Below are 27,500 nucleotides of genomic sequence, written 5' to 3' on the forward strand. Positions count from 1 at the left end.
ATACTACCGCAACTGGAGCCACCGAGTGCCGGAGCGGGCCGCTCTGGTGAGGCCGCGGCTGTTTCGGTCACCCCACCGCATTCCTGACCGTTCACCGAAGCAATCATAGCTACCGATTCCACGACGACTTGTGAGTCTGGAGAGGGTGAGGAAATGGCAGCTGTCCGCGGCGGTGACTGCAGGGCACTCTGCTGCTGCGACGAGCGACGGGACACCGCCATCTTCCCGTTAAAAATCTCCGTCTGTCAACAATAACAGCTGGAACAACACCACTTCCGACAGACCGACAGGGGGCTTCCGCTTACAGTAGAGCAATGCCCAAAACGGTTTATGTAACACTAAGTAAACTGTGTTTTTTACATTCGTTTTTATTCAAGCTCTTTGCAGTTTTTTGAAAATGGTCATACTTGTTCTGTGCAAATAATACCGTAAGTGCGTAAAGCTATGTTTCAGAAACAGTGCTGAAATCTTAGCACTTGACTCAAGGCGATCACCCTCATAAAATAAGTCTATGCATCATTTCAAAATGCATGCGCTAAGAAATAAGGGTGCGTGCTTTTCAAAGTTAAAGAGTGAGGAATTGTCTCGTAACACAAATACGAGGCTCCGGTTTCTATGGAGACATTAACAAACACCCCCTCCCCCATTTGGCTGTGAACTGAAAATGTGCACCAAACAGTTTCATTGAACAAACTTTAAATCTTGACAGAGGTAGCTCTGACCCATTTGTGTGACTCTGCTGTCTATAGTAAGATTTTGGGTTTTCTTTTTTTCCTTCATAAATACGCTTTCAGACAGTTCCTTCGGTTCGTTTTGTTCTTACAATGTGATACTTAACGTTAGAGTATGCCTATTTCTTCTGGTGCCTCTGCAACGGCAGGAGCCGATGCTAACTCTTACTTGAAGAGGTAGATATGATATTCAAGTCTTTTTAGCTATAACAGTCAGTATATTCTTATCTCGTTAATGATGGCTTGGCTATTGGAAGTTCGTTTACAGAATTTGTGTAATTTTATTTGCCCGTTTGTAAACTGAGATTGAAATATATGTCATATATAAGAAATATAAATGAGGATCTGAAAAAGAACCAACGGTCACTTTATAACTGATTTGACACTTAATAACTGAATTGGCGCCACACTACAAACTGCCCTCGTGCGATTTACCGCAGGTACCTGGACAGTCTTCCCAAAGAAAAGAGAAAAAACACCACAAACACGGTATGTAGCACGAGCGCTCCGTTTAATTTTCCTCTGTCAGAAAATCCGTCGAAAAAAACTATGTTTTAAATCTGATTCTTTTTTTTTTTTTTTTTTAAATAAACACTCCAGGAAACTCCTCCCGGTGACCTGTGTGTCTCAGCGTCGGATGGAGGATCCAAAGGAACAGTTCAAGGTCTGTCCTTAAATGTAAAATAGTCTAGTGCAATACAGGCAATTCCATGGGAACCTGACGTAGACATGTGTGCGTGTAAGCCGTGAAAAGTTTGCGGACAAGTTGTCTTTTTTAATATTGCCTGGATACTGTTTGTTTTTTTCTCTCTTTTGCTTTCAATTAAGTAAGAAAAATTAGGTTTTTTATTAACCTCAGAATTATTTTCTGATACATATATATACAAACTTTGCTTCATGCTCATCGCTGTCTCTTCCTTGGACCCGACAGTTTCCTTTTTCTGAAAAGTTGCTGAAAGCACATTTTGAACGTCTTATGTCCCAAAGGTGTTTTAGACAATAGAAGGGTTTTAGAGATAGAAAGCCACTGATGAGTGCTGACGTAGAGAAAGGGTGGAGGATATTTATTCGTTTTTTTGTTTTGTTCTTCTTTTTCATCCTTCATTCCTTTAGTTCTACACCTTTTGTAAAGCAAAATGACATAATGTAGACAGTTTCCCGCTGAAACACATCAGTCTGTAGTTGTGTTAAGAAGTGATGGTTAGTCTTATTGACAAATAGCTAAGAAACTAAAAATGTCTTTAAATGGAATTCATAGAAAAGACAGTAGTGGCTGCAACAGGGACAAAAAGAGAAATGGAGGCCTGAGATGCACTAGAAGAAGTTGTTTCTGAGCAAGGTAATGCAGGCTCTGAGACTCCTGTAGTGCCTCCCAGAGGGCGGGGGGAGAACAGGCTGTGGTTGGGGTGAGTGGGATCTCTGCTGATGCTGAGACCTCTTTACAGATAGTGTTTATGGTAAATGTCTTTTATGGTTGGGAGCCGGGTACTGGAGATACGCTAGGCCGCCTTGGCAACCCGTTGCAGGGCTTTCTGATCCGCTGATGTGCAGTTACCGTAATCCACTGAGATGCAGCTGGTGAAGACGCTCTCGATGGTGCAGCAGTAGAAATTGGTGAGTATTTTGAGAGACAGACGGACACTCCTCAGCCTCTGCTGGAAATGCAGCCGTTGTTGGGCCTTCTTCACGAGGGAGTGGGTGTTTGATGACCAGGAGAGGTCCTCATTGACGTGGACTCCAAGAAATGTAAAGCTCGGGACACGCGCTTTGACCCTGTTGATATATATGGGGGAGTGTCTGCAGCTTTTGGACTTTCTGAAGTCCACGATCAGCTCCTTCGTCTTCTGCACACTGAGGACGGGATTGTTTGAGACTCACCATGATGTGAGGTGCAGGATCTCGTCCCTGTAGGCTGTCTCGTCGTTGTTAGTGTTTCGGCCTAAAACTGTGGTGTCATCCGTGAACTTTATTATTGAGTTGGAGCGGTGACTTGGCAGGCAGTTGTGGGTAAAGAGGGAGCAGAGGGGGGGGCACCTGTGCTGAGGGTCAGGGTGGAGGAGGTGTGGTTCAAGATTCTATTTAAAGTCCCACATCGTAGGAAATTTGGTTGTCTGACCTAACAGACTGAGGTCTTCAGGTCAGGTAGTCCAGGGACCAGTTGCAAAGGGGCGGATTAAGGCCAAGGGAGAAGAGTTTAGTGGTTAGCTTGGAGGGGATGATGGTGTTGAAGGCGGCGCTGTAATCAATGAACAGCGTCCGGATGTATGTGGTTTTATGTTCCAGATGGGTCAGGGCAGTGTCAATGGCGTCCTCCATAGACCTTTTGGGACGGTGGGTAAATTGATGTGGGTCGAGTGTGTGTGTGTGTGTGTGGGGGGGGGGGGGGGGGGGGGGTAGTGTCTTTGATGTGGGCCAGAACCACTCAAGGATCTCTCAAAGCACTTCATGGCAATGGGGGTGAGGGCTATGGGTCGGTAGTCATTCAGACGTGTGTGTGGTGATTTCTTGGGGACGGAGATAATAAAGGTGGTCTTGAGGCATGTGAGGACTATGGACTGGGACAGTGAGAGGTTAAATATTGTGGTGAAGATCTCAGCCAGCTGGTCAGAGCATTCCTGGAGGACTGGTCCCGGTATGCCGTCTGGGCCAGGAGCCTTCTGCGTGCTCACTCTGCGTAGTGATCCTCTGACCTCTGCATAGTCTCCTGGATGGGTGGGGGTTTTGGTGGCTGGGTCGGTATTGACTTTGTTGAAGTGGGCATAGAAGAGATTTAGTTTGTCTGGACAGTGGAGCATGTGTTGGAGCTTTTGTAGTCTGTGAAGTTCTGAATGCCTTGCCACATGCGCCGGGGATCGGACTTATTGTGGAAGTGGTCCTCTATTCATAGGGTGTAGTTATGTTTGCCCGTTCTGATGACCTTTTTGAGGTTAGCTCTGGCTGTGCTCTTGGCCTCGCAGTTTCCTGTCTTTAACACTGCGTCATGGGCTGGTCGTCCAGGGTTTCTGGTCGACCAGGGGTTCTGGACTTCAGAGGCAGCTCCCTCTGGCCAGACAGTGACTGTCTTTATTGCTGGTTTCTCATGTTTTATGAGGAGTCTATAGGCTTGGGCCAGGAACAGGCAGGGGTGGTCTGACTGCCCAGGCTGGGGCAGGGAGTGGCCTTATACGAGGCCTTACTGTTCGTGTAATGGTGGTCCAGGGTGTGCAGCGGTTAGAGCTGATAGAGGATTTTTTTTGATGAACATACAGTTTAGTTGTTCTTCACTTACTGTGACACATACTTGCACATGAGATATTCTTTTTCTCTATGTAAAGCTAGTAAGACTTTAATGTGTTAAGTTACTGCAAACCAAGAAAGCAAACTTCTTTACTAAAAGCAATTTCCAAAGTTATGTGTGCCCAAACCTTGCCAGGCAGTTTGCGTATATCTATATATGTCTATATAACTGTGTGTGTGTGTGTGTGTGTGTGTGTGTGTGAACTCAGGTCTGAAACAGGAGAGACACACACAGCATCAGCGTCAGCGAAGGGGGAGCAGCAGTGGAGATGTGTCCATCAAACACCCCAGAGAGCAAACCTTCAAAAAATCCATTACATGCACTATGATTTAACACACACACACACACACGTGAGGAAATGAGAGGAGCAAACATACACTCTCTCTCTATCTCTCATGAGTGCGCACACATACACTCTCTCTGTTCACTGCTGAAACATGCTTAAGACATGGCATATTCTTTTCAGGCAGAATGTTCAGACTTTTGAATGAGAAAAAATATAAAACTATGATATAAACTGGACATATGAGGGAAATTAATCATACTGTTTTACCTTTTTTAGCTGTAGGTGACCACTTCTGCTTTACTGGTGATTTTACAAATTAGATTAAATTTACAGATTAATTTTAGAAAAACTGTAACATGTTTTACCACCACCTGCTGGACAGTTTCTGAAATTGTAAAATACTTCAGATTATTTTAAATTGGCACTGTTCAATTGTAATACTTCAGATTATTTTAAACTGGCACTGTTCAATTGTAATACTTCAGATTATTTTAAACTGGCACTGTTCAACTGTAATCCTTCAGATTATTTTAAACTGGCACTGTTCAATTGTAATACTTCAGATTATTTTAAACTGGCACTGTTCAATTGTAATCCTTCAGATTATTTTAAACTGGCACTGTTCAAACCCTAACCCTAACCCATTTTTCTTTCTTTTTAAAATGTTACAATGTTCCATTTAAAACATTATTAATCTCATTTCTGTGAATACATGACTCAGTCAGTGTCACCTGATTTAAAAGAGAATTAACCCTTTTCAACATGCTGTCACTCAACGAAATTTCTCTCTTTTATAATAGAATTTCTACTTCAGCCCATCTGACATGGCCCAAACCATAACCTGATAAAAAACCCTTTTTTCCAATGACAGTTTCTTTGTTATTCTAATGCACACCTGAGTTTCTCACAGGAAGAGTTTTAAACATGTTCAGCAACAAACAGAGGACAAATTGCTCTACTGTGTATATCCTGTCCTGAATGGGCATTGGGTTCTCAGATATTCAGACGGACTAAACTTTGCCTCATCTCTGGGCACTTACTTCTCAGGAGGAAGGCACTACTGCACAGTGAAAACCCACTGCACAGTGAAAACCCACTGCACAGTGAAACCCACTGCACAGTGAAAACCCACTGCACAGTGAAAACCCACTGCACAGTGACACAAAACCAAGTTCATTATGACAAACAACTGACAGTTTTCACACTCATTTTTGAGACATTTTCAAATCTTTTGAGGTTGAACACTGTGGTTTGAGATTCTTCTGTGCTGTGTCATAAAGCAACAGCATAAATGGCTCCACTAAACAGACCTAATAATGTCGACAGAACTGGTACTGGTTCTGTTGGGCTGGTACCAGGATTTCTTCTGGAGACAGAGTGTAAGATCATTCTTTCACATCCAGTGCAAAAGCATCACACTCACTTGGATTAACAAACCTCACAACCTTCTATTCATAATCACAGCAACAGGTTTGGACTCTCCCCTGGAATTTTATTGGAATCCATTTCAGATGTAGGTACAATTGCAGTCCTAACACAGGGACACCAAAAGATGTAGGTGTGATAGGATTAATAAATCAGTCTCATAAATCAGTCTCATATAATTTATTAACCATTAATTTGGGTGTTCAATATTTTGTTAATTAAACAACTAAGATTAATGGTTAATAAATTATATGAGACTGATTTATGAGACTGATTTATTAATCCTATCACACCTACATCTTTTGGTGTCCCTGTGTTAGGACTGCAATTGTACCTACATCTTTTGGTGCCCCGTGTGAGGACTGCAATTGTACCTACATTTTTTGGTGCCCCGTGTGAGGAATGGCATTGTTGGCTTCTGTAATATTGTTGCAATAACAGACAAGAATTCAGTTTGCTTAGCAATCCTAGGTCTACCAGGTAACATTTCTGGTCAATTCTGAAATTAAAAGAATTTATAAATTCTTAGACCTGCCCCTAGGTTTTGACGCTTGATTACCTAAAGCCTGCCACAGGAGTAGCATTTCAGTTGTGCTTACAAAAAGTACATTTTGGTGATGGTGGTTTGAGAAATTTCAACTAGTTAAGCTTACATGTTAAGAGAGAATTTAGTGATAACCATCACTCGTGTACTAATGCCCATTAAGCCTTGATAGTGTTGCCATCCATTGCTTGCTATTGCTGTCAGCCAGTCCAGTGAAGCCCTCTCTACAGAAACTGGCAGAGTTTCTGTCCAGTACTTGAATACTACAATATTCAGTACTAGTTCAGCTGTTAGAATTAACCGCCTTAATTCAACTGCTTCTTTAATTCAGCCACAGCGTGCTGACGGCCCTGTGAAGCTAACTGAAGCCATAGAGTTTGTACCCAAAGCTGTTTCTTCCATGTATTCCAACTTGAGTGAGTGAATGAATGAATTGAAAAGCATTGTACCGCTTAGCTGTTACTGCCCTGTGTTTCAGCTCATGTGAACCCAAGAAGTTGTGTACTGCCAAGCTATAAGCTCTACTACGTAGTCTGGCTTGTGGCAGAAACCAGTAAGCTATATGTGCCGCAAAGTTGTTATTGTCCCCACAGTTAAGCTTGCGTTATTCTTGGTGGTCAACCACCAATACTATTGTAACTGAGGCCACAAGGTGGTGCTGTAGCTACCCTGTACTATAGATAGTTACCCCTCTAAGAGTGTGAACAAGCCACTCTGTTTTGGTTAGGCTAGTGTACTGACCCAGCTACACTGCAAGGTGCTTGCCGCTGCAACACCATAGCCATCCCTGTCAGTTTTCTCACTGAGAAACCTTTTAAGCTACATTGCCCTCAAATTGTACCACAACAATGGAGAGCCTTATGGTAGAACAGTTTATGTCTACTGTAGCACAAAGCCTAGCGCCTGGTTACCTGGAGTTTATTAATAACTTGAACTTCAGTGAGTGTAGGGACGAAATAAACTCCTTACTTACAGAGAAGTATGATGCATTCACCGCGTCCAAATTACTTCAGAACCTCCACAGGCAAACTAGCCTTGCCACCCAGAGCAATGCAGCTCAGATGGAGGAAATAACGCTTAGAGCGCAGAATGCTAGTCTCATCCATGAGGTCAAGACTGCAAATAGGAAAGCAATGCGCCACTTAGAAGATCTGCATTCTGCAGAATCTGACCTCTGCTCCCACAAGGAGGAGCTATTCCAGCTTAGAAGCAAACAACTCACCCAACCACAGTTGTTTAAGGCTTCATCGTTGTTTCAGCAGACTGACACCCTTGCTGAACATGTTCCATTTGTACAAGGAAACGCTGATGATCAGGTTAAGAGCAAAACCTCACCTAGTCATAGATCAGGAACCCCGTTTGATCTTGTGCCACCTGTTCAGTCTTCCTTTGGCATAGTTCATTCTTCCCACCAAAATGGGAAAGGGAGGTCCAGCCTTGATTCTGGTTACTGTGATCCACCCTCATCTGCTGGTTCAGCCATAGATTCTCAGGGTTATTCAGATATGTTGGAGTACTCCACCAGAGGACATAGAAGTGAACGGGTCTGCAGTGAACCTTCCAACACTTTGAGACCTTCACAAGCCCAGTGTCCCACTTATGACAAAGAGCAGTGTTCTGCCCAGCATTCTCAGCGTACCAGCCCTTCTTCTCGGCAACAGGAACATGGAACCTTCAGCCCTGCTTATCCCTCCAAAGGGGGGACCAGAACGCCTTCTGAATATTTAGTCTCATCCCCTTTCCATCAGGAGAGTGATGAATTTTATTCGGTTTCAGCCTCTCAGCCAGAGAGAGGACAACAAAGACAGTGTAGTGAACAAGCTCATGTCAATGCTGGCTTAGTCTCACCTTCTCCTGAGAAGACTCCAAAAGGTCTTCGCCTTAAAAAGCTAGAGCTGATGGCCAACGACATTGAACATTTTGATCCAGACAACTGCGATCACAACATTGATAATTATCTGAGACAGATAGAACTCAGTCTCTCTGACTTGCCCCATGCTACCCAGCGGGAGAAAATTAAGCTGATCTGGAAGACTACCTCAAGGTCTGTCCGCAGATTCATACAATCACAGCCTTTCAGTATAAGAGACAACTTTGTTCGGCTTTGTCAAGAACTGACCGAAGAGTATTCTCTTTTTGTTGATCATACATCTGCCATGATTGCAGCTCTCCAGGTTAAACATCATTGATTAGAACATCCCAGAGAGTTTTACAATCGCTTGAGGCAAGCTTATTTTCAGGGCAAGAATGCACCAGGCTTAGAGGAAGACCCAAATTTCAAGTCCTTATTCTTGCACAATCTGCATCCATGTATACGCACTCATGTGGCACTCATGACCCGTCAGCGTAACCCATCTATGCAAGAAATCCGTAAAATGACACAAGTGACTTGGGAAACTGTTGTCAGGCCCAAGCCTGAAAGCATGCAAAGCCACGCCGCTTGAACCAGTAGTTTGAAAGTTTTAAAAGACCGCCCTCACAACAAAACAAAGGGGGGTGGCAATTCGCCTTACAGGGACACAGAACGTGACTGTTATGTTCATGGCCAGTGCCACTTCTCAGACACTCACAGTGTCTACTCAACGGCCTCGTCAGAGGATGACAGCATCTCTGACCACCTTCCTGAGCCAAGAGTCAAGAAAAACTTTCAGCCTAAGAGCTACAGGGGTCGTTTTTCACGTTCCTAGCAGTTCTCACTGTCTAACCCTAACCTTGCAATCTGACATTGTGTTTATTTGGCTTATTAACATAACCTGGAAGTATAAACATCCACTGGTATTTTTGTTTTATGCTGCTTGCATTATGCCATTTTGTTGTTTAGACTTAGTCTTTGTAACAATGATGACATCGGTAGGCAGGCAGTCATTTGATTTAGGACACTCCATCAGTCTGGTTACTTGAGACTCCTCTTCAGTGACTGGATCATCACGGCAGACATTGCATACATGCTGTACAACACATACAAACATGACAAACCAAGCTTGACTCTATAGTCAACGTATCTGACAGTTTCAAGTGCTGTACTCTCTGCCGTACTCTTACACCACATGCTGCCACTAACCTTTCCAAAGAATAGGCTTGTTAACCATATGACTAACACCCTTTCTTCCCTTTCCATGTATACTTGAAATGCGTTTGAAATGTGTTAAAATGTATACTTGAAAATGTGAAATTTTGAAATGTTTGAATGTTTCTTTAACCATTACTTAGTTTACACAAGAGTAGAAACGTCATCTGCCCAGATGCTCAAAGCCTTTATGTTTGTCCAGATGCCAAAGCCTATATGAACTGTTTATGTTATCAGGACTGTTGGACTCTGATGGACTACGGACACATGGACACCGTCTTCTGTTGCTCTCAAGGACTATGATAAAATCCCAGTCCTGAGACCAAAGGGGGGATTGTAGGGGTCGTCAGGCCCGTGGAACATATTACCCACAATTCCCTGCTTGACCGCATGGGGAATCTGTACCCATCTTCTCAGATTTCACTGTAACGGTATTGGATACAGCAATGGAGCCAGCTACCATATACAGTGATGACGCAATTTTCGCCATAAAACCGCGGAAAATTCCAAACTCTCTCTCTTTCCAGCTCTTCAATTCTGCAACTCCCTAGCAGTGGCCCGCTCTAGCAGCAGCTCGCTAGCAGCGGGTGTCTCTTTTCTCTGCTGAAGAAAAGGACAAAGTAACAACGAAGTGAGATATTTGTACAGCCAAAATTTAATGTACTTTCTCTCGCGCAGTTGCAACTTTAACTTCTACCGGCTAGTTACACTGTAACGCACACAGCATTCGACCGAAGAAAAGGCGACCGGATCCCTTTTTACTTCTTTAAACGTCGATTAACTAAATCAAGAACCCTTCAAGATCATCGTACGAGTAACGGAGCCCCGAAGATCTTCAAGTGACAAGGAAAGGAACTTCTCCCTGGACCTGCGAATCGCACTGCTCATCAGGCCACCAAAGATGCACCTTCGGTCGCCACGCGATGAGCTATTCAAAGTAAGGCTGGCATCTGGGCACACTTTAGTAGTAAGATTATATGCAGTTAACGTGAAGGAAGTGTTATTATTTGAATTCTTTATGATTTAAATGTACATACTGTATTTCATGTACGCTGCGGTTTTTAGCCGTTTATTATTTTCTTATGAAGGATAGATCTGGCATGCGTTCTCTCTCTTTCTAACTCCCTTTCTCTGATTGCACACCAACATTGGGATTACTACATCCACATACCACGCATACCTCTTGCCTGTGCACATGCGCACAGCCTCTCTCCAAGGGACTCCTCCCTCTCTCTTCAGTGCGCATCTGGGCACACGCCCACATACACGCACGCTCTCTCTCTCTCTCTCTCTCTCACACACACACACACACACACTCACTCATCTCTGGTCTAACACTCATTCAGTCCTACACTGAATATCTGTACATAGACTCATCACCATTTTGTTACCATTTACTTTTTGATCATTCTATTTGCTGCTGATTATTGATTGTACCATATCAGTATTAGTTTGCCAAGTAGCATTGATTAGGTTAATAAATAGTACCTTTGAAATAAACTGTTGTACTGTCTGTTTCTGCCACAGTATTCACCGAATGCCAACCTCTGCCATCAAAGCACTCCCAATTACCTTCACCAACCTGGTTGTTCATGAGTGTTATGGATTTAGGAGTGTAATTGTAATACATTAGTACTGTAATACTCTCTAAGACTGTAGCACAGTGTTACAGCTAGCTTATCCCATTAATCTTAGTTGTTTAATTAATAAAATATTGAACACCCAAATTAATGGTTAATAAATTTTATGAGACTGATTTATTAATCCTATCACACCTACATCTTTTGGTGTCCCTGTGTTAGGACTGCAATTGTACCTACACAGATGCTAGGTTTTGCAAATGGATTTTTATTCAAATAAAACTCACATTTCATAATATATGCGAAATTCAATTAAATGTTTAGAATGAGCGTTGTAGTCCAGAGTCTCCTGAAAAAGATGTGCCACTCTGGAGTCCTATGACCCAGCAGTGACCCAGAGAGCTGACCTGAGAAGGACCAGTGAATTACATCACTCGGATCATAACACTGTCTTTTGACAGACCATCCAATCAGCAGCATCTCTGCTTTGAACCAAGGACTTCATTTCCCACATTGCCCTGGGGAGGACTGGTTAGTTACTGCTGTCTTCCTGAAAATCATATCTCTGATTGGTTAGTCACTGCTGTTCTCCTGACAATCATGTCTCTGATTAGTTAGTCACTGCTGTCCTCCTGACAATCATGTCTCTGATTGGTTAGTCACTGCTGTCTTCTCCGACAACCATGTTGCTGTATTTCTTCTGCTGCTGCTCTTTAAGCACGTCTTTCACTTTAGCTCGTTTCAGACCACCGTCCCTACGAGGTGAGATGCACACACACACACACACACGCACACACACACGCACGCACGCACGCACACACACACGCACACAAACACACGCACGCACACACACACACGCACGCACGCACGCACGCACGCACACACACAAACACACACGCACGCACGCACACACACACACACACATACACACACACAAGCACACGCACACGCACGCACACACAAACACACACACATGCACACACGCACATACACACACACACACACACGCACGCACGCACACACGCACACACACACAAACACACACGCACATACACACACACACAAACACACACACACGCATACATGCACACACATAAACACACACACACACATGCACACACGCACGCACACACACGCACATACACACACACATACAAACACACACACACGCACACACACACACAAACACACACGCACATACACACACACAAACACACGCACGCACGCACACACACGCACATACGCACACACGCACGCGCACACACACACATACACACACACACAAACACACGCACACATACACACATACACGCACACATGCACACACACACATGCACACACAGACACACACGCACACACACATACAGACACGCACACACACACGCACACACACATACAGACACACACACACACACGCACATACACACACACACACACATACAGACACACACACACACACACACAAAGAATTTTATGCACAACAGCTTTAAGTCTTTACATGATATATTAATGTCATAATAAATGTCATATAATAAATGCCATATTTATGAAATATCATATTTATTATGTCTTAATTAACTTAGCAAACCATCACCCAATGACATTAACAGACCATGAGCAACCCTTCCATTAGCTGTCAGTTTATGTAATATTTAATGGGAATTTGACCAGAGAATGAAGAAACTGAACTGACCAGGATAAATCAACCAGTCCTCCCTGATGAGCAATGGCTGACTTCACTCTGTTAGCAAACTGTATGGCACTTTCTCCTTCCTGTGTCAACAGGAAACCAGTCAACAATAACTGCCACAGCGTGTATCATGTACGAGTACACGTTGTTTTATAGAGCAAATATCACAGACCTATAAAAATGAATGAACTGTTCACTGTTAGAGCTCACGTTTTATACAGATATTCAGTCACATATTTCAGTTATATATTTATCAAAATCTGTTAAATGGAAGGACACATGATGGAATCCTGGTCTTGGTATGTGTTGGACACTCACGTGTTGCGTCATAGGTGGGAGATACCAGACGTTACACACGATGGCCCAACTGGTCATCATCCGCAGGAGATAACTCACCATGTTGTATTTGGCACTGTTCCAGAAAGCATCACCAAACTGTGGGTCATACTGTTTCACATAATCACACACACACACACACACAACCTTGGGTCATATCACTGTCTTTAACTGATCTATGGCTTTTGGACACACTATAATGATGAAAAACAACACCATAAAAGTAAAAGACAAAGACTTTTGCTTCAATGAAGAAGAAAAACAATTCTAAATCAAACATGATGTAAGTTTAATTTGAAAATGGGAATAGAAAGAGAATTCCAGAAGGTTGAAGAAAACAGAGTGTGTGAGAAGGGAGAGAGAGGTGAACTCATATACCTTTATGGCCACTGGATATATCGTACCTCCAATCTCAAAACTTCCCTTTTTAAACATCATGACTGATGTGTTATTGATACATGTCCCTGCCAGAATGACAGAGCAAACTTAGATAATTCTCCACAACATCTCTCACACACACACACACACACACACAACAACAAATCCCTCTCTGCAGTAAACTTACCCTCAGGGAAAATTAGGATAGGGAGTTTAGTCTTGTCATTCGCATGGTCTCTCAGTCTGAGAAAGAGAGAGAGAGGTAACAACAGAGAGAAAGAGAGAGCAACAGAGTGAGACAGGAATTTAGAAACGGAGAGAGAAACAGAAAAGAGAGGGAGAGAGAGAGTAGAAGAGAGAGCGGGAGAGAGAGAGACAGATTGAGGAACAGAGAGAAGGAGAGTGAGAACTAGAAAGACAGAGACAGAGAGAGAGAGGAAAACTCACTGGAGAAGAATGGATAACAACAGAACAAATTTATGATGAGGAACATCAATCGCTCAAAGTCATAAACTTTCAGTTGATATTTGTGGTCAGACAAGCACAGTTCTTTATTGCTGGCAGAGTCTAAAGCACACACACCCGTTCCTGTCTGAGCCAGGCCGGTTCCTGTCTGATCCAGGCCGGTTCCTGTCTGAGCCAGGCCGGTTCCTGTCTGAGCCAGGCCGGTTCCTGTCTGATCCAGGCCGGTTCCTGTCTGAGCCAGGCCGGTTCCTGTCTGAGCCAGGCCAGCAGGGTGCGCCACGCCTCAGCCCAGGGATCGGGAGAGCAAAATCTGACCCTCACCTAGGATGTTCAATCCTCAAAAACCTTCTCACTACTGACTTCACACAGAGCCATGTGGAAGAGTGAAACTATACAATATGAGGAAATGCCTGGGGAAAAATGACTAGTGTGTGTGTCTTCTGTGGTTAGGCAAAGAAATGATGCATTTCTGCATCTTGTACTCTGCAATTTATTTTTATCCGTCAGTTTTATACCTCTGTGTCACCAGATGCCGATCTTTCATTTCTGCTCTTTCAAACCAGATGTGAGGGCAGGACCGTACCATCGCTCGCTGAACAACTCCCATCAGCCCGCCATGGACCTGTCCTACCTGACAAACGACAAGACAATGAAGCTTCAGAAAGTTGTCATATCCTGGGGTTTCATTCAGGGAGTCTGGGGTTTGATGTTAGCATGATGTTAATGGGTGGTACAGGTACAGTAAAATTCTTTGTGCTCTCTGTTTTATGCCACACCCACCATGGCATAGCAGCCGTCATTGGCCAAAATCACCACGTCGATTGGGGAGGTGTGGTTCGCAACACAGATCCCTCCTTTTTTGGGTCGGTTTTCTCTGAAAGTAGCAAACACAACAGACACATGCATATGTACAAATGCCGCTCCAGTCACACTAAGGATCATGGGTACAGGCAAAAACAGTATCCTTTCCCCAGAGTCCTTCACAGTATCTGCCTATCCTGAAAAACAACTTTAAGACTTCTTTTGATGCCAGTGCCTCTTTGCTTATAGGATATAGCCTGAGATAACTATTCTTCACTCACTCACTCACTCACATTTGCACTCACTCACATTCACACTCATTCACTTACTCACTCATTCACTCTCTACACTCACTCACCCACTCACTCACTCACTCACCCACTCACTCATTCACTCTCTACACTCACTCACTCACTCACTCACTCACTCACTCACTCTAACCTGTTGTGGTAGTGGATGGTGGCGGAGAGGCCTCGAGCACAGATCCTGTAGCACATCAGATGGACCAGTTCACTCAGCCACTCTTTAATCCTGACTCACCAGAAAGAGACCAGTCACAGTTACTTCACACAAACCATGAGCCTCTCCATAAACTTTCCAAAAGTAAATATAACGACTCCTAAAAGCTCCCGTTAGTTGGGAACAACCCGCCTGATGATAATGAACTAAAAAGTGTCTCCGTGAATATGGTTAGTCACTGTACTCCTGTGTACATGGTAGAGGAGTTCTACAGTTACTGAATAACTGTTGGTGTCATTTTAGGAATTATTACCTCCAGTTTGGTAGGAAACCCACCGCAGTCGTGCCGATGACTAGCCAGCTCAGCCCTATGGATGCTAATGTGACTCTGTAACACAACCAAAGGTTCCATGAGATTAACATGTCTGAAAATACATCGTAACACTGTAACACAGCAGTGTAACAGCACTTTGTAACACTGTAACACAGCAGTGTAACAGCACTTTGTAACACTGTAACACAGCAGTGTTGTAATGCTGTAATGTTTTAGATCTACTCTAGGTATCCTTACACTAACATTTTGGCCACGTGACACTGTGTGCAATATCATGAAATACTATAATGCAGTATCACACAACATTGATACGTTAAATGTTACATATTAAATGAATACCGTCAACTTTTAATTCATTGAATTTGATACCAGAGAGTCTGTAACACTTTGTGTTCTTCAGGTTGTTGACAGACAGCTCAATTCACAGACTTGCCTGTGAAATTAGACACAGTAACCAGGAGAATGAACATTCAGACATTCACCTGTGAATGGTTGTTTCTTTCCCTGTATGCATGGTGACAACATCAGTGGTTCTTTTGTGACAGAAAGTCCCTGGTTCAATAATAATACATTTTGTTGCTGTAGGATACACCTGTCTGAGTTGCACTGATGGGAAATGTAGACTAGCTGTTTGCTTTGTCTGTTCTTCACCTTGTACTCCCCTGAATCACATCTCTTCATCAGAGACATTTTTATTCCTACATATAATTTATGTTTAAATCATTGCTGACAAAATCAACGCGATTAATTTAAGATATTTAATTTAATATTTAAAAAAATTAGTGCAATTAATGCAGCTGCATTTTGTTGACTTCCTGTGGCGGCTGACCTACAACCTGTGACGCTGTGTGCCGTCACACCGAACCGTCCCGGCTGAACACGGATAAGGACAAGGACGGAGTTTTAGGCGGAAAGTTTCACTTTTAAAAGTTGCCCATAAAACATAACACAACCATGAAAACAGAAATGTAGCTTTCAAAGAGGGTTTTTCTGGTGTAAGTGCATTTAGGGCATGTCCAAATCCACTTTTCCTAGTTTAACGGCGGATAATTTGAGCACAAAGGGGTTAATGGAAATCTGTAGTTCACAACAGGAGAGAATGTGTGTTAAAAAGATGCCACCAAACAGCAGCATTTGAATTGAAGTAAGGTTCCTTTCTGTTGATTCTACATTAATTCTGTGATTTTACATTTAAATATCCATTATTACAAGCTTCAGTCTTAAGAGGAAAAAGGCAATTAATCGTGATTAATCACAGCAAATGGCGTGATTAATTAGTTAATTTTTTTTAATTGATCAACAGCCCTAGTTTAAATTTTATTATTGAGCTGAATATGCTAATGACAGCCCTGCCCGTGCTGCTGAAACCTCATGCACAGATGCTTAGAAATACTGCAGCACAACAATGCGAATGTGTCAGTGAACCGTTACCTAGCAACAATACACTGTTTCCTTTTCAACATAGGATAAGTCTTTCTCTACAGACCCACAAAAACAAAAACTTACACACATATACCTGCAGACGTGCACTCTCCCCAGCACTTAGGCACAACAGTGTCACCTAACATTACTGACTTCTGTTACATCAGCCCTGCAGACTCCTTCTACAAACACTATCTTAAACAAGCCATTGTTTTCACACTGTGCATCAAAGATGGTAACATGGTAATGCTGTAACACAGCAAAAGAGTAACGCTGTAACACAGTAAAAGAGTAATGCTGTAACACAGTAAAAGAGTAATGCTGTAACACAGTAAAAGAGTAATGCTGTAACACAGTAAAAGAGTAATGCTGTAACACAGTAAAAGAGTAATGCTGTAACACAGTAAAAGAGTAACGCTGTAACACAGTAAAAGAGTAATGCCGTAACACAGTAAAAGAGTAATGCTGTAACACAGTAAAAGAGTAATGCTGTAACACAGTAAAAGAGTAACGCTGTAACACAGTAAAAGAGTAATGCTGTAACACAGTAAAAGAGTAACGCTGTAACACAGTAAAAGAGTAATGCCGTAACACAGTAAAAGAGTAATGCTGTAACACAAGAAAAGAGTAACACTGTGACACAGTAAAAGAGTAACACTGTGACACAGTAAAAGAGTAACGCTGTAACACAGTAAAAGAGTAATGCTGTAACACAGTAAAAGAGTAACGCTGTAACACAGTAAAAGAGTAATGCTGTAACACAGTAAAAGAGTAATGCTGTAACACAGTAAAAGAGTAATGCTGTAACACAGTAAAAGAGTAACGCTGTAACACAGTAAAAGAGTAATGCTGTAACACAGTAAAAGAGTAACGCTGTAACACAGTAAAAGAGTAATGCCGTAACACAGTAAAAGAGTAATGCTGTAACACAAGAAAAGAGTAACACTGTGACACAGTAAAAGAGTAACACTGTGACACAGTAAAAGAGTAACGCTGTAACACAGTAAAAGAGTAACACTGTGACACAGTAAAAGAGTAACGCTGTAACACAGTAAAAGAGTAATGCTGTAACACAGTAAAAGAGTAATGCTGTAACACAGTAAAAGAGTAACGCTGTAACACAGTAAAAGAGTAATGCCGTAACACAGTAAAAGAGTAACGCTGTAACACAGTAAAAGAGTAATGCTGTAACACAGTAAAAGAGTAACGCTGTAACACAGTAAAAGAGTAATGCTGTAACACAGTAAAAGAGTAATGCTGTAACACAGTAAAAGAGTAACGCTGTAACACAGTAAAAGAGTAATGCTGTAACACAGTAAAAGAGTAACGCTGTAACACAGTAAAAGAGTAATGCCGTAACACAGTAAAAGAGTAATGCTGTAACACAAGAAAAGAGTAACACTGTGACACAGTAAAAGAGTAACACTGTGACACAGTAAAAGAGTAACGCTGTAACACAGTAAAAGAGTAACACTGTGACACAGTAAAAGAGTAACGCTGTAACACAGTAAAAGAGTAATGCTGTAACACAGCAAAAGAGTAACGCTGTAACACAGTAAAAGAGTAACGCTGTAACACAGTAAAAGAGTAATGCTGTGACACAGTAAAAGAGTAACGCTGTAACACAGTAAAAGAGTAATGCCGTAACACAGTAAAAGAGTAATGCTGTAACACAAGAAAAGAGTAACACTGTGACACAGTAAAAGAGTAACACTGTGACACAGTAAAAGAGTAACGCTGTAACACAGTAAAAGAGTAACACTGTGACACAGTAAAAGAGTAACGCTGTAACACAGTAAAAGAGTAATGCTGTAACACAGCAAAAGAGTAACGCTGTAACACAGTAAAAGAGTAACGCTGTAACACAGTAAAAGAGTAATGCTGTGACACAGTAAAAGAGTAATGCTGTAACACAGTAAAAGAGTAATGTTGTAACACAGTAAAAGAGTAATGCTGTAACACAGTAAAAGAGTAACACTGTGACACAGTAAAAGAGTAACGCTGTAACACAGTAAAAGAGTAATGCTGTAACACAGCAAAAGAGTAACGCTGTAACACAGTAAAAGAGTAACGCTGTAACACAGTAAAAGAGTAATGCTGTGACACAGTAAAAGAGTAATGCTGTAACACAGTTTGGGAACAAGAGTGTATCACTATAATGCAGTAGTGATGAACTGTGTGGGTAAGCTCATTACAGCGCTGTGCTGAATGCACTGAATGACACTGTACCTGAGAGGCAGCAGGACACAGTAGCGCACGATGACTCCCACACCCCAAAGTACGGTGAGGCGCAGGCTGATGTAGTGGAAGTTGTAGTTGGTGCGTGTGAGGAGGTTCCAGGAGGCCAGCTCCTCAGATGTAAACCTCTGAGTCACCTCATCCTCAACAATACTCTCTATTCCCTTTCTGCTGAAGTAGAACACATCACTCAAAGTAAAGTCCCCGCCCACTGGCGGCTTGGGCCGACTGCCACGCAGCTCCCAGATCTGTTCTTCCATTGATCCGTCCAGTCTCTGAATGAGCCCTGTTACAGCAACAACAGGACATGCATCCACAGCAGAACTTCACACTTTTCATTACTCAAGACCAGCTCAGCGATTCGCTACCCAAGCTTGCTTTCTTAATAGGCTGTAAAACACACACAGCTTCTTGTCATAAATTTTTACTTTTTCATACATTTCAATTGCATGACAAAAAATGGAAAGACACAATCAGACTGCTGAGAGTTTGTGTCTGTTTAAAGAAAAATGTATATGTGGGAAAAATACAAATAGTAGCACAACTAACTGGTGTGTACATAATCTGGGAGTAACTGGGGCAGTAGCATACATGCATGTTACAACAGCCTCCTACAGGAATGCAGACTTGGCATTATCAGGGTCTTACACAAACACACACGTCCCAGACAATTCTCTTAACATCTTAACCCCATTCCATGATGACATGTTTCCCAAGATAAAATGTCACTTTGATTGAAATAACTAATCCAAAACAGCCTGGACGTGAATGCACCAAGGAGTGAATAAATAAAGGAATAAATGTTTGTGCTTTGGGAGGGAAAGAGCAGCACTCTGGTCTCAGACACACACCTTCACAGGCCCAAGGCCGACTGACAGCATTTTAAACACAAAGCTTACATCTGGACACTTTTTCTACTCTTTCTAAACAACTGTATTTATAAAACATATACAGGCTTCTAATCTTACGTGATACACCTGAAGTTTGGCCTTATCAATCAGAATAAGAGCTCTGACCGACTGATTGGTTAAGGCACTAGTGATAAGAAAGACTCAAGATTATGGCAAGAGAGCTAGTCTTAAAGAGGGCGTGGCTGACAGCTCTCAGGGCAAAGGCCACAGCAAGGCTAAATATCAGATCACAGTTGTGTAACAGAACCATCAGGAGACATATGAACCATCAGTTTTATCTCTGGATTAAAAAAACAATCAGTTTTCAAATCTTATCACTGTGCACGTTCACCGATTACTTTGCTCTTTGCCTGTGGCTGTAAAGGTTTCAGTAAGTTTAAAAGATTTCAGTGTAAAGAACCAATGTTAAAGCGACAGGAAATGGGTAAGCTCAGGCGTGATCCCAAAGGAAACCAATTTAATGGTTACAATCACACACACACACACAGAGTGTGTGTGTTCTAGTGGGTAATATGTGTGTTGTCATACTGTAGTACCAACCGTTTGATGAAGAAACTTTGAGTGTTTTCCGCTCTTCACTTCCCTTTTCGATCCGCACAGTGGCCCACTATGGCACAGAAACACGGTTTTCAGTTTTCTCACACTCTCTCTCTCTCTCTCTCTTTCACTCTCTCTCATACACTCTCTCTCTCTTAACAGGCAAACACGACAGTCTCACAGACAAGAGTTCCAAATACTCATACCATGAACGAGATGACACCATGTTAATTTATTAGACACCGCGTTAACTCATTAGACAATTCCGATAAGAATCTGGGAATTTCGAACAGAACACCTGAGAATCAGATCCTATTAAAATCTACTCCGACAATGTGTTTTTATTTAGTGTTAAATGGTTTGTTTTGATGCCCATTTCATTTAAGTATGCCGTGCTAATCTGTGCTAATAAACTACCTTCAGAGTTTTCACCAGGATCTTCATGTAGGTCTCCGTAATCCCCAGCGACACCCCGAGCATAGCAGGGAACATGATCAGAAGCACCACCAACGTGAACCAGGCTTTAATAGCGGAGAAAACGACACCCCACAATTCGTCCATTCTGACCGTAAACTGTCAACCTGTGGACAGACGGGACAAACTTCCTTTAATTAGGACACTCAAACATTTGTATACAGATGTTCTGTGGAATATATCTCACAGAAAAATACTGTTCACATTAGCAGTCTTCCGCAGTCATGTAACATCCATCCCATTAAAAACTTCATACTTCATGAGTAGGCTAATCATTGAAAAATTTAATCAAAACGTTGTTTTCAAATAAAGTGCCAATCGGAGCAGGTACAAACTTAGTCATTGGTAGAAAAATAAAACTTTAAAATATGACTCCGTAGTAAAACGAAGTTTCCATTCAAAATGACAACTGCAAAATATCAAAGGCAGAAAACTTATAATGCAACAACTAGCGCAGATGTGGCGATATATTCACTCAAGGAAAAAACACACGAAGGTACATTCCAACACTTGCCTGAATTATTTGGTTATTGATTGAGTCACAGAAAGACGCGTCCAAGGATCAGTCACTGTCTTGCCGTCATACCTGACGCGAGCTAATTCCAAAACATAACATTCCTTCGGGGTTTTGGAACACTTTTGGTCAAGAGTCGCACAGGAGGACTCCCACTGTATTTGGTGAGGACACGCACTGTATTTTGAAAGTGGATCAAAGTTCTGAAAAGTTTCAATAAAACACCGCCCCATGTGGACAAATGGCGAAATTAAATAAAACGTCTAAACTGATACTTCGCTAAAACATACAGTAGTACAATACTGAATGTGTCCAAAATGTGTGAATGAACAACTGTGTGTGTTTTTTTATTTTATTTAAATCACTAGCATATTAAAAGCATACAAGCACATAAAACCTGACAAAACAAAGCAAAACAAAAAACAGAGGTTTTCCTGGACATTTCAGTTTTAACGTCTTACAACTCCTACGGCTGAGTTTAAACCGGTCTGACCATTTCTGCTGGCCAGTTATTATCAGTCTGCTGCGCATTTGGAGTGAGACTTGTCAGGTCAGTTTTGGTGAGTGTCTCCCTGAGGGGAACAGACTCGTGCGAACGCTACAGACATTTCTGTCCATCCTTTCCTACTTGAACGGCTGTGTGCCATGTGGACAGTCGATCTGCACCATTCAAAATCAGACACAAATGAGAATCATATTTTTGTCGCACCAGATAAAGGAGCCCGTGTAACAGGGGAAATACCGCCCCCCATATTGGAGAGGATGGATGAAAGAAAAGACGAGGCCAGTGCAGTGACTGTAAGAGATTATATTATAATCAAAAAACACTGACATCCCGCCCGACTCACTGCCTCAGAGAATCTAAAATCAGCACTCAAAAATGGTCGCTGACGGCATTGGTTTCGCATTAATTTGAGGGAAAAATGTGTGTGTCTTCCAAATTACCATGAAAACACGCATGTTTGATTAATTTTCCAAAGTTACACACATTAGCTGAGTCATCTAACCGTATTCTCCCACATTCCTGGGACACGTTCTATTTGTACATCATAGGAGAGGCAGCGGGAAATCCGTTTTATGGATGGAATCGCAGAACTGTTTTGAGGCTTTGTGGTTTGCATTTACTCGAGATGTATGTACTCGAGATTTCAGCACACATTTAAGTGTGTTTTGCGTACTATTCCATACCACCGGGGAGAGAGGGACAGATAGACAGAGAGAGAGAGAGAGTGAGAGAGAGAGAGAGTGAGAGAGAGAGAGAGAGTTTACTCTCCCTTTCAGTCTTTTAAGCATTTTGTGGAATGTTGGGACAGTGTATTATATTGTCCTTTAATTATTCAGATGGATGCATACTGCATATGCAAGTGGTGCAAATATTTTATACGGAACCAAATATAGATTTGTAATATTTTACACCAGAATCAAAACGTCTTCATTCAATAACTATAGGTGCCTCAGAGTTTGTGTTCGCGTAACAAATTTGCCATCTATTTCAACGTGCATGTGCAACTGGCCTCAGATGAGATTAACGTGTTATCTTCAGTGAGTGTTTTTCGTGGGCTTTATGTTCCCGTTTTAAAAATCAATTTAATGTGGTGGATAAAAAAGCAAAAAAAGAAGATGTCATAAAAGATTTTGTCACGCTCTTAAAGCATATTCTGTATCTACACGCTTAAAACAATATTTATCATCAATCGCAAGAGCTTTTCCGGCTCCTCAGAAGAAACAAGACACTCTGGTTCACTCCTCCCCTAGCGCTGAGCGCTCACTCTCACTTTTGCATGATAAATTTTAATTGCCTTTTTGGGGTGAGGATTTCTCTCCCGGGTTGACCCAGATGCCGTTCGTTGCTCTGAGGGATCAATGGTCTCCAGACCGCCACTGACTTGAGTCCAACTTTTAATGCTGCTCCGCTTCTTGTCGCCAGATTTCTGTTAGAACGGGGACTATGCTTCTTCGAATCAGCCCGGTCCTTCTGCAGTTACATTTTCTTTTCTCTTTGGCAGCGAGCCACGTCGAAACATTTTATTCGGACTACCTCTTTCCAGACTCCGAGCAAGGTTTGTAAATTGTGTTGAACAAACATGTGCAACACTGCTTTAGATGAAAACAACGTCCTAAATGCCCTGCTGTGCACAACTCCAGTATTGTGAAAACAGCTATCGTTCATTTTTGTAAGTGAATCTGGTTTAAGGTTGCGTTGTAAGCCACTGTGCTTCGTAGCTGATGTGGCTGTTTTAGCAGCCCAGCCGAGGGTAACTCGCTGCTGTGGGTTTTCTGAGGTCCATGTCACCGATAGCCTTTGTATTCTTGCACTCTGTCCAAGTCGACTATTTAATTTCTAAAATCGAACATCAACCTTTTAAAAGCTCGGCTACTTTAATTACACAGTCTCTGTTCGAATCGCTCACTGTTTGAAAGCAATGTCCGTCTCAGATTCAAGACCGTCATTATTATTTTTTTTTTTTTTTTTTTTTGAATTCCAGATCTGTTCATCAAGTCTCATTCAGATTTCTCCGTCGTCCATCCCGAAAAGGTTGATAGTGATGGACGGTTCATCTCTCACAACCTATCACATCACCTCACGCGCGGGCGGCGCAAGAGAGACCTGGGCAAAAACAGCGAGCGCGTGTACTATAAGGTTCAATTCAGGGATCGGAAATTAACACTGAATTTAACGATTAACGACAATCTGCTTTCAGATAGCTATGTTTTGGAGCAGCGCGGGAACAATTTGACCCAGCCAGCTCGGCAAACAGTTGGTCGGAACTCGTGTCACCTCCTGGGCACTGTAACGGACAACACCGCGCAGGGGACGGCCGCAGTGAGCACATGTGACGGCTTGGTAAGGAGACGGCAAACCTTAATCCACGTTTTCTCCAGTCCTCTGATGGCAGTTTGATTGTATTCCTCTATGCTGTAATGAGTTAAGGAGCTAAGACTAAGCCTAGCCCTGTAACTGTGCAGTCAAATCCCTGAAGGAGTATTTGCATCAAATCTCCTCTTAAGTCAGTGAAACTCCTTTCATGTGAATTATATAGCTTTACTGGCGAGCCAGGAGAGAAGACAGTGATAGCTGTGACATCAGAAATGACTATGCTGTAGTCGCCCTTCAGAAATTCCCAGATGGACTGTTAAAATCATCCTCTGGAATGCTCTGGAATGTGGGGATTGGGTTGAGCAAACGCCCCCGTAGGAGTGACACCAACTTGTCTGTTGGTCCAAAACCCGGGGCCCCTTTACTGTCTGTAAAAAGAGACTTTCAAAGATACTGAATGACAATGATGTCTGTCATAAGATGAAATACTGTTTTTTAATTTCCCCCTGGTGATTAATAAAATCATCTATCTATCTATCTATCTACACTGCCTGGCCAAAAAAAAAGTCGCTGTTTGGATTTGGAGCCTGTGGAGGCAGTGTTATGATCTGGGGTTCAGTTGGTCAGGTCTGGGCTCAGCATCGTTATGTGGAAATAAAATGAAGTCAGCTGAGCACCTGAATGTACTGAATGACCAGCTTATCCCATCAGTGGCATCACGCTTCCCTGATGTCAGGGGCATATTCCAGGACCTTTTCATTCTAAGAGAGGGAAATGAAACTATTACTGTAGTTCTTTAAGGTTTTGGGTTTGCTTTAAAAATGACACGTGGCTATGAGTGCTAGTCTGGGAAGAGACTGGTCACTGAAGGATGTAGAATAGGCACACTGTAGACTTACAGTAAACACACACTGTAGACTTACAGTAAACACACACTGTAGACTTACAGTAAACACACACTGTAGACTTACAATAAACACACACTGTAGACTAATAGTACACACACACTGTAGACTTACAATAAACACACACTGTAGACTAATAGTACACACACACTGTAGACTTACAATAAACACACACTGTAGACTAATAGTACACACACACTGTAGACTTACAGTAAACACACACTGTAGACTTACAGTAAACACACACTGTAGACTTACAGTAAACACACACTGTAGACTTACAATAAACACACACTGTATAATGACAGTAAACACACACTGTAGACTTACAATAAACACACACTGTATAATGACAGTAAACACACACTGTAGACTTACAGTAAACACACACTGTAGACTTACAATAAACACACACTGTATAATGACAGTAAACACACACTGTAGACTTACAGTAAACACACACTGTAGACTTACAATAAACACACACTGTATAATGACAGTAAACACACACTGTAGACTTACAATAAACACACACTGTATAATGACAGTAAACACACACTGTAGACTTACAGTAAACACACACTGTAGACTTACAATAAACACACACTGTATAATGACAGTAAACACACACTGTAGACTTACAATAAACACACACTGTATAATGACAGTAAACACACACTGTAGACTTACAATAAACACACACTGTAGACTAATAGTACACACACACTGTAGACTTACAATAAACACACACTGTAGACTAATAGTACACACACACTGTAGACTTACAATAAACACACACTGTAGACTTACAGTAAACACACACTGTAGACTTACAGTAAACACACACTGTAGACTTACAATAAACACACACTGTATAATGACAGTAAACACACACTGTAGACTTACAATAAACACACACTGTATAATGACAGTAAACACACACTGTAGACTTACAGTAAACACACACTGTAGACTTACAATAAACACACACTGTATAATGACAGTAAACACACACTGTAGACTTACAGTAAACACACACTGTAGACTTACAATAAACACACACTGTATAATGACAGTAAACACACACTGTAGACTTACAATAAACACACACTGTATAATGACAGTAAACACACACTGTAGACTTACAGTAAACACACACTGTAGACTTACAATAAACACACACTGTATAATGACAGTAAACACACACTGTAGACTTACAATAAACACACACTGTATAATGACAGTAAACACACACTGTAGACTTACAGTAAACACACACTGTAGACTTACAATAAACACACACTGTAGACTTACAATAAACACACACTGTAGACTTACAGTACACACACACTGTAGACTTACAATAAACACACACTGTAGACTTACAATAAACACACACTGTAGACTTACAGTAAACACACACTGTAGACTTACAGTAAACACACACTGTAGACTTACAATAAACACACACTGTAGACTTACAGTACACACACACTGTAGACTTACAATAAACACACACTGTAGACTTACAGTAAACACACACTGTAGACTTACAGTAAACACACACTGTAGACTTACAATAAACACACACTGTAGACTTACAGTACACACACACTGTAGACTTACAATAAACACACACTGTAGACTTACAGTAAACACACACTGTAGACTTACAGTAAACACACACTGTAGACTAATAGTACACACACACTGTAGACTTACAGTAAACACACACTGTAGACTTACAGTAAACACACACTGTAGACTAATAGTACACACACACTGTAGACTTACAGTAAACACACACTGTAGACTTACAGTAAACACACACTGTAGACTTACAATAAACACACACTGTAGACTTACAGTACACACACACTGTAGACTTACAATAAACACACACTGTAGACTTACAGTAAACACACACTGTAGACTTACAGTAAACACACACTGTAGACTTACAGTAAACACACACTGTAGACTTACAGTACATTCTAGAAGGCATAGGAGATCAGGTTGCTCTTTTCATGTAGAAACAGTGCACAGCAGGAATGTAAGTCGACTGTCCTGTTTCCTGTCAGTCAGTCACTGCTCTTTATAGTTAAGGGACAGACATGCGTAGGGTTTTCTCTCACTGGCTCATGGTTTCATGTGGAGATTCCCACAGTTTCAACACTTGCTCTGATGGTCACTGCTTAGCAGAAAACACATCTACAAACCAGTCCTGTCTGACTGGAGAGCAGTCAGAGAGTGCAGTGGAACCAGCACCGGACTGCATCAATAACCCCTGGCAATACCTAACAAACAT

The 27,500-nt window shown here is 42.0% G+C and overlaps 3 protein-coding genes across 4 annotated transcripts in view; 1 reads left to right on the forward strand and 2 right to left on the reverse strand.

Moving 5' to 3' along the window:
* The window catches only part of tnksb (tankyrase, TRF1-interacting ankyrin-related ADP-ribose polymerase b), a 38,836-nt gene extending 38,601 nt beyond the window's left edge, over nucleotides 1-235 (reverse strand). Inside the window, exon 1 of one of the 2 annotated variants that reach the window (XM_030791234.1) lies at nucleotides 1-235. This exon is cut by the window's left edge and continues 227 nt beyond it. In XM_030791234.1, the coding sequence (XP_030647094.1) occupies nucleotides 1-221 (221 nt within the window). In that variant the 5' untranslated portion in view covers nucleotides 222-235. The other variant, XM_030791233.1, reaches the window with a different exon arrangement.
* Nucleotides 236-11,193: 10,958 nt separating this feature from the next.
* Nucleotides 11,194-21,613, reverse strand: agpat9l (1-acylglycerol-3-phosphate O-acyltransferase 9, like). The gene is made up of 13 exons (XM_030791372.1): nucleotides 21,470-21,613; nucleotides 20,899-21,062; nucleotides 20,485-20,551; nucleotides 19,025-19,319; nucleotides 15,353-15,427; nucleotides 15,022-15,111; nucleotides 14,560-14,653; nucleotides 14,295-14,410; nucleotides 13,502-13,557; nucleotides 13,315-13,400; nucleotides 12,919-13,047; nucleotides 12,604-12,683; nucleotides 11,194-11,665 (listed from the first exon to the last, which is right to left on the reverse strand). The coding sequence occupies exons 2-13, from the start codon at nucleotides 21,040-21,042 to the stop codon at nucleotides 11,566-11,568; spliced, it is 1,332 nt and encodes a 443-aa protein (XP_030647232.1). The 5' UTR covers nucleotides 21,043-21,062; nucleotides 21,470-21,613; the 3' UTR covers nucleotides 11,194-11,565.
* Nucleotides 21,614-23,417: 1,804 nt separating this feature from the next.
* LOC115827789 (A disintegrin and metalloproteinase with thrombospondin motifs 12-like) overlaps nucleotides 23,418-27,500 on the forward strand; it is a 39,163-nt gene continuing 35,080 nt past the window's right edge. The window contains exons 1-2 of the mRNA XM_030791700.1: nucleotides 23,418-23,529; nucleotides 23,956-24,314. Coding sequence (XP_030647560.1) covers nucleotides 23,418-23,529; nucleotides 23,956-24,314 — 471 coding nt within the window. The remainder of the gene's footprint in view (nucleotides 23,530-23,955; nucleotides 24,315-27,500) is intronic.

Source organism: Chanos chanos, chromosome 14 (assembly GCF_902362185.1).
Source record: "Chanos chanos chromosome 14, fChaCha1.1, whole genome shotgun sequence".
Classification (NCBI taxonomy): domain Eukaryota; kingdom Metazoa; phylum Chordata; class Actinopteri; order Gonorynchiformes; family Chanidae; genus Chanos; species Chanos chanos.

Bases quoted from the DNA above. Each gene is read 5' to 3' on its own strand.
- agpat9l (XM_030791372.1), bottom strand. From the start codon at position 21,042: ATGGACGAATTGTGGGGTGTCGTTTTCTCCGCTATTAAAGCCTGGTTC. The intron at 20,552-20,898 runs GTAGTTTATTAG...TCTGTGCCATAG, and splicing joins TCCTGGTGAAAACTCTGAAG to TGGGCCACTGTGCGGATCGA. The intron at 13,558-14,294 runs GTATAAAACTGA...TCTCTTTCTCAG, and splicing joins CGGCATCTGGTGACACAGAG to ACTGAGAGACCATGCGAATG.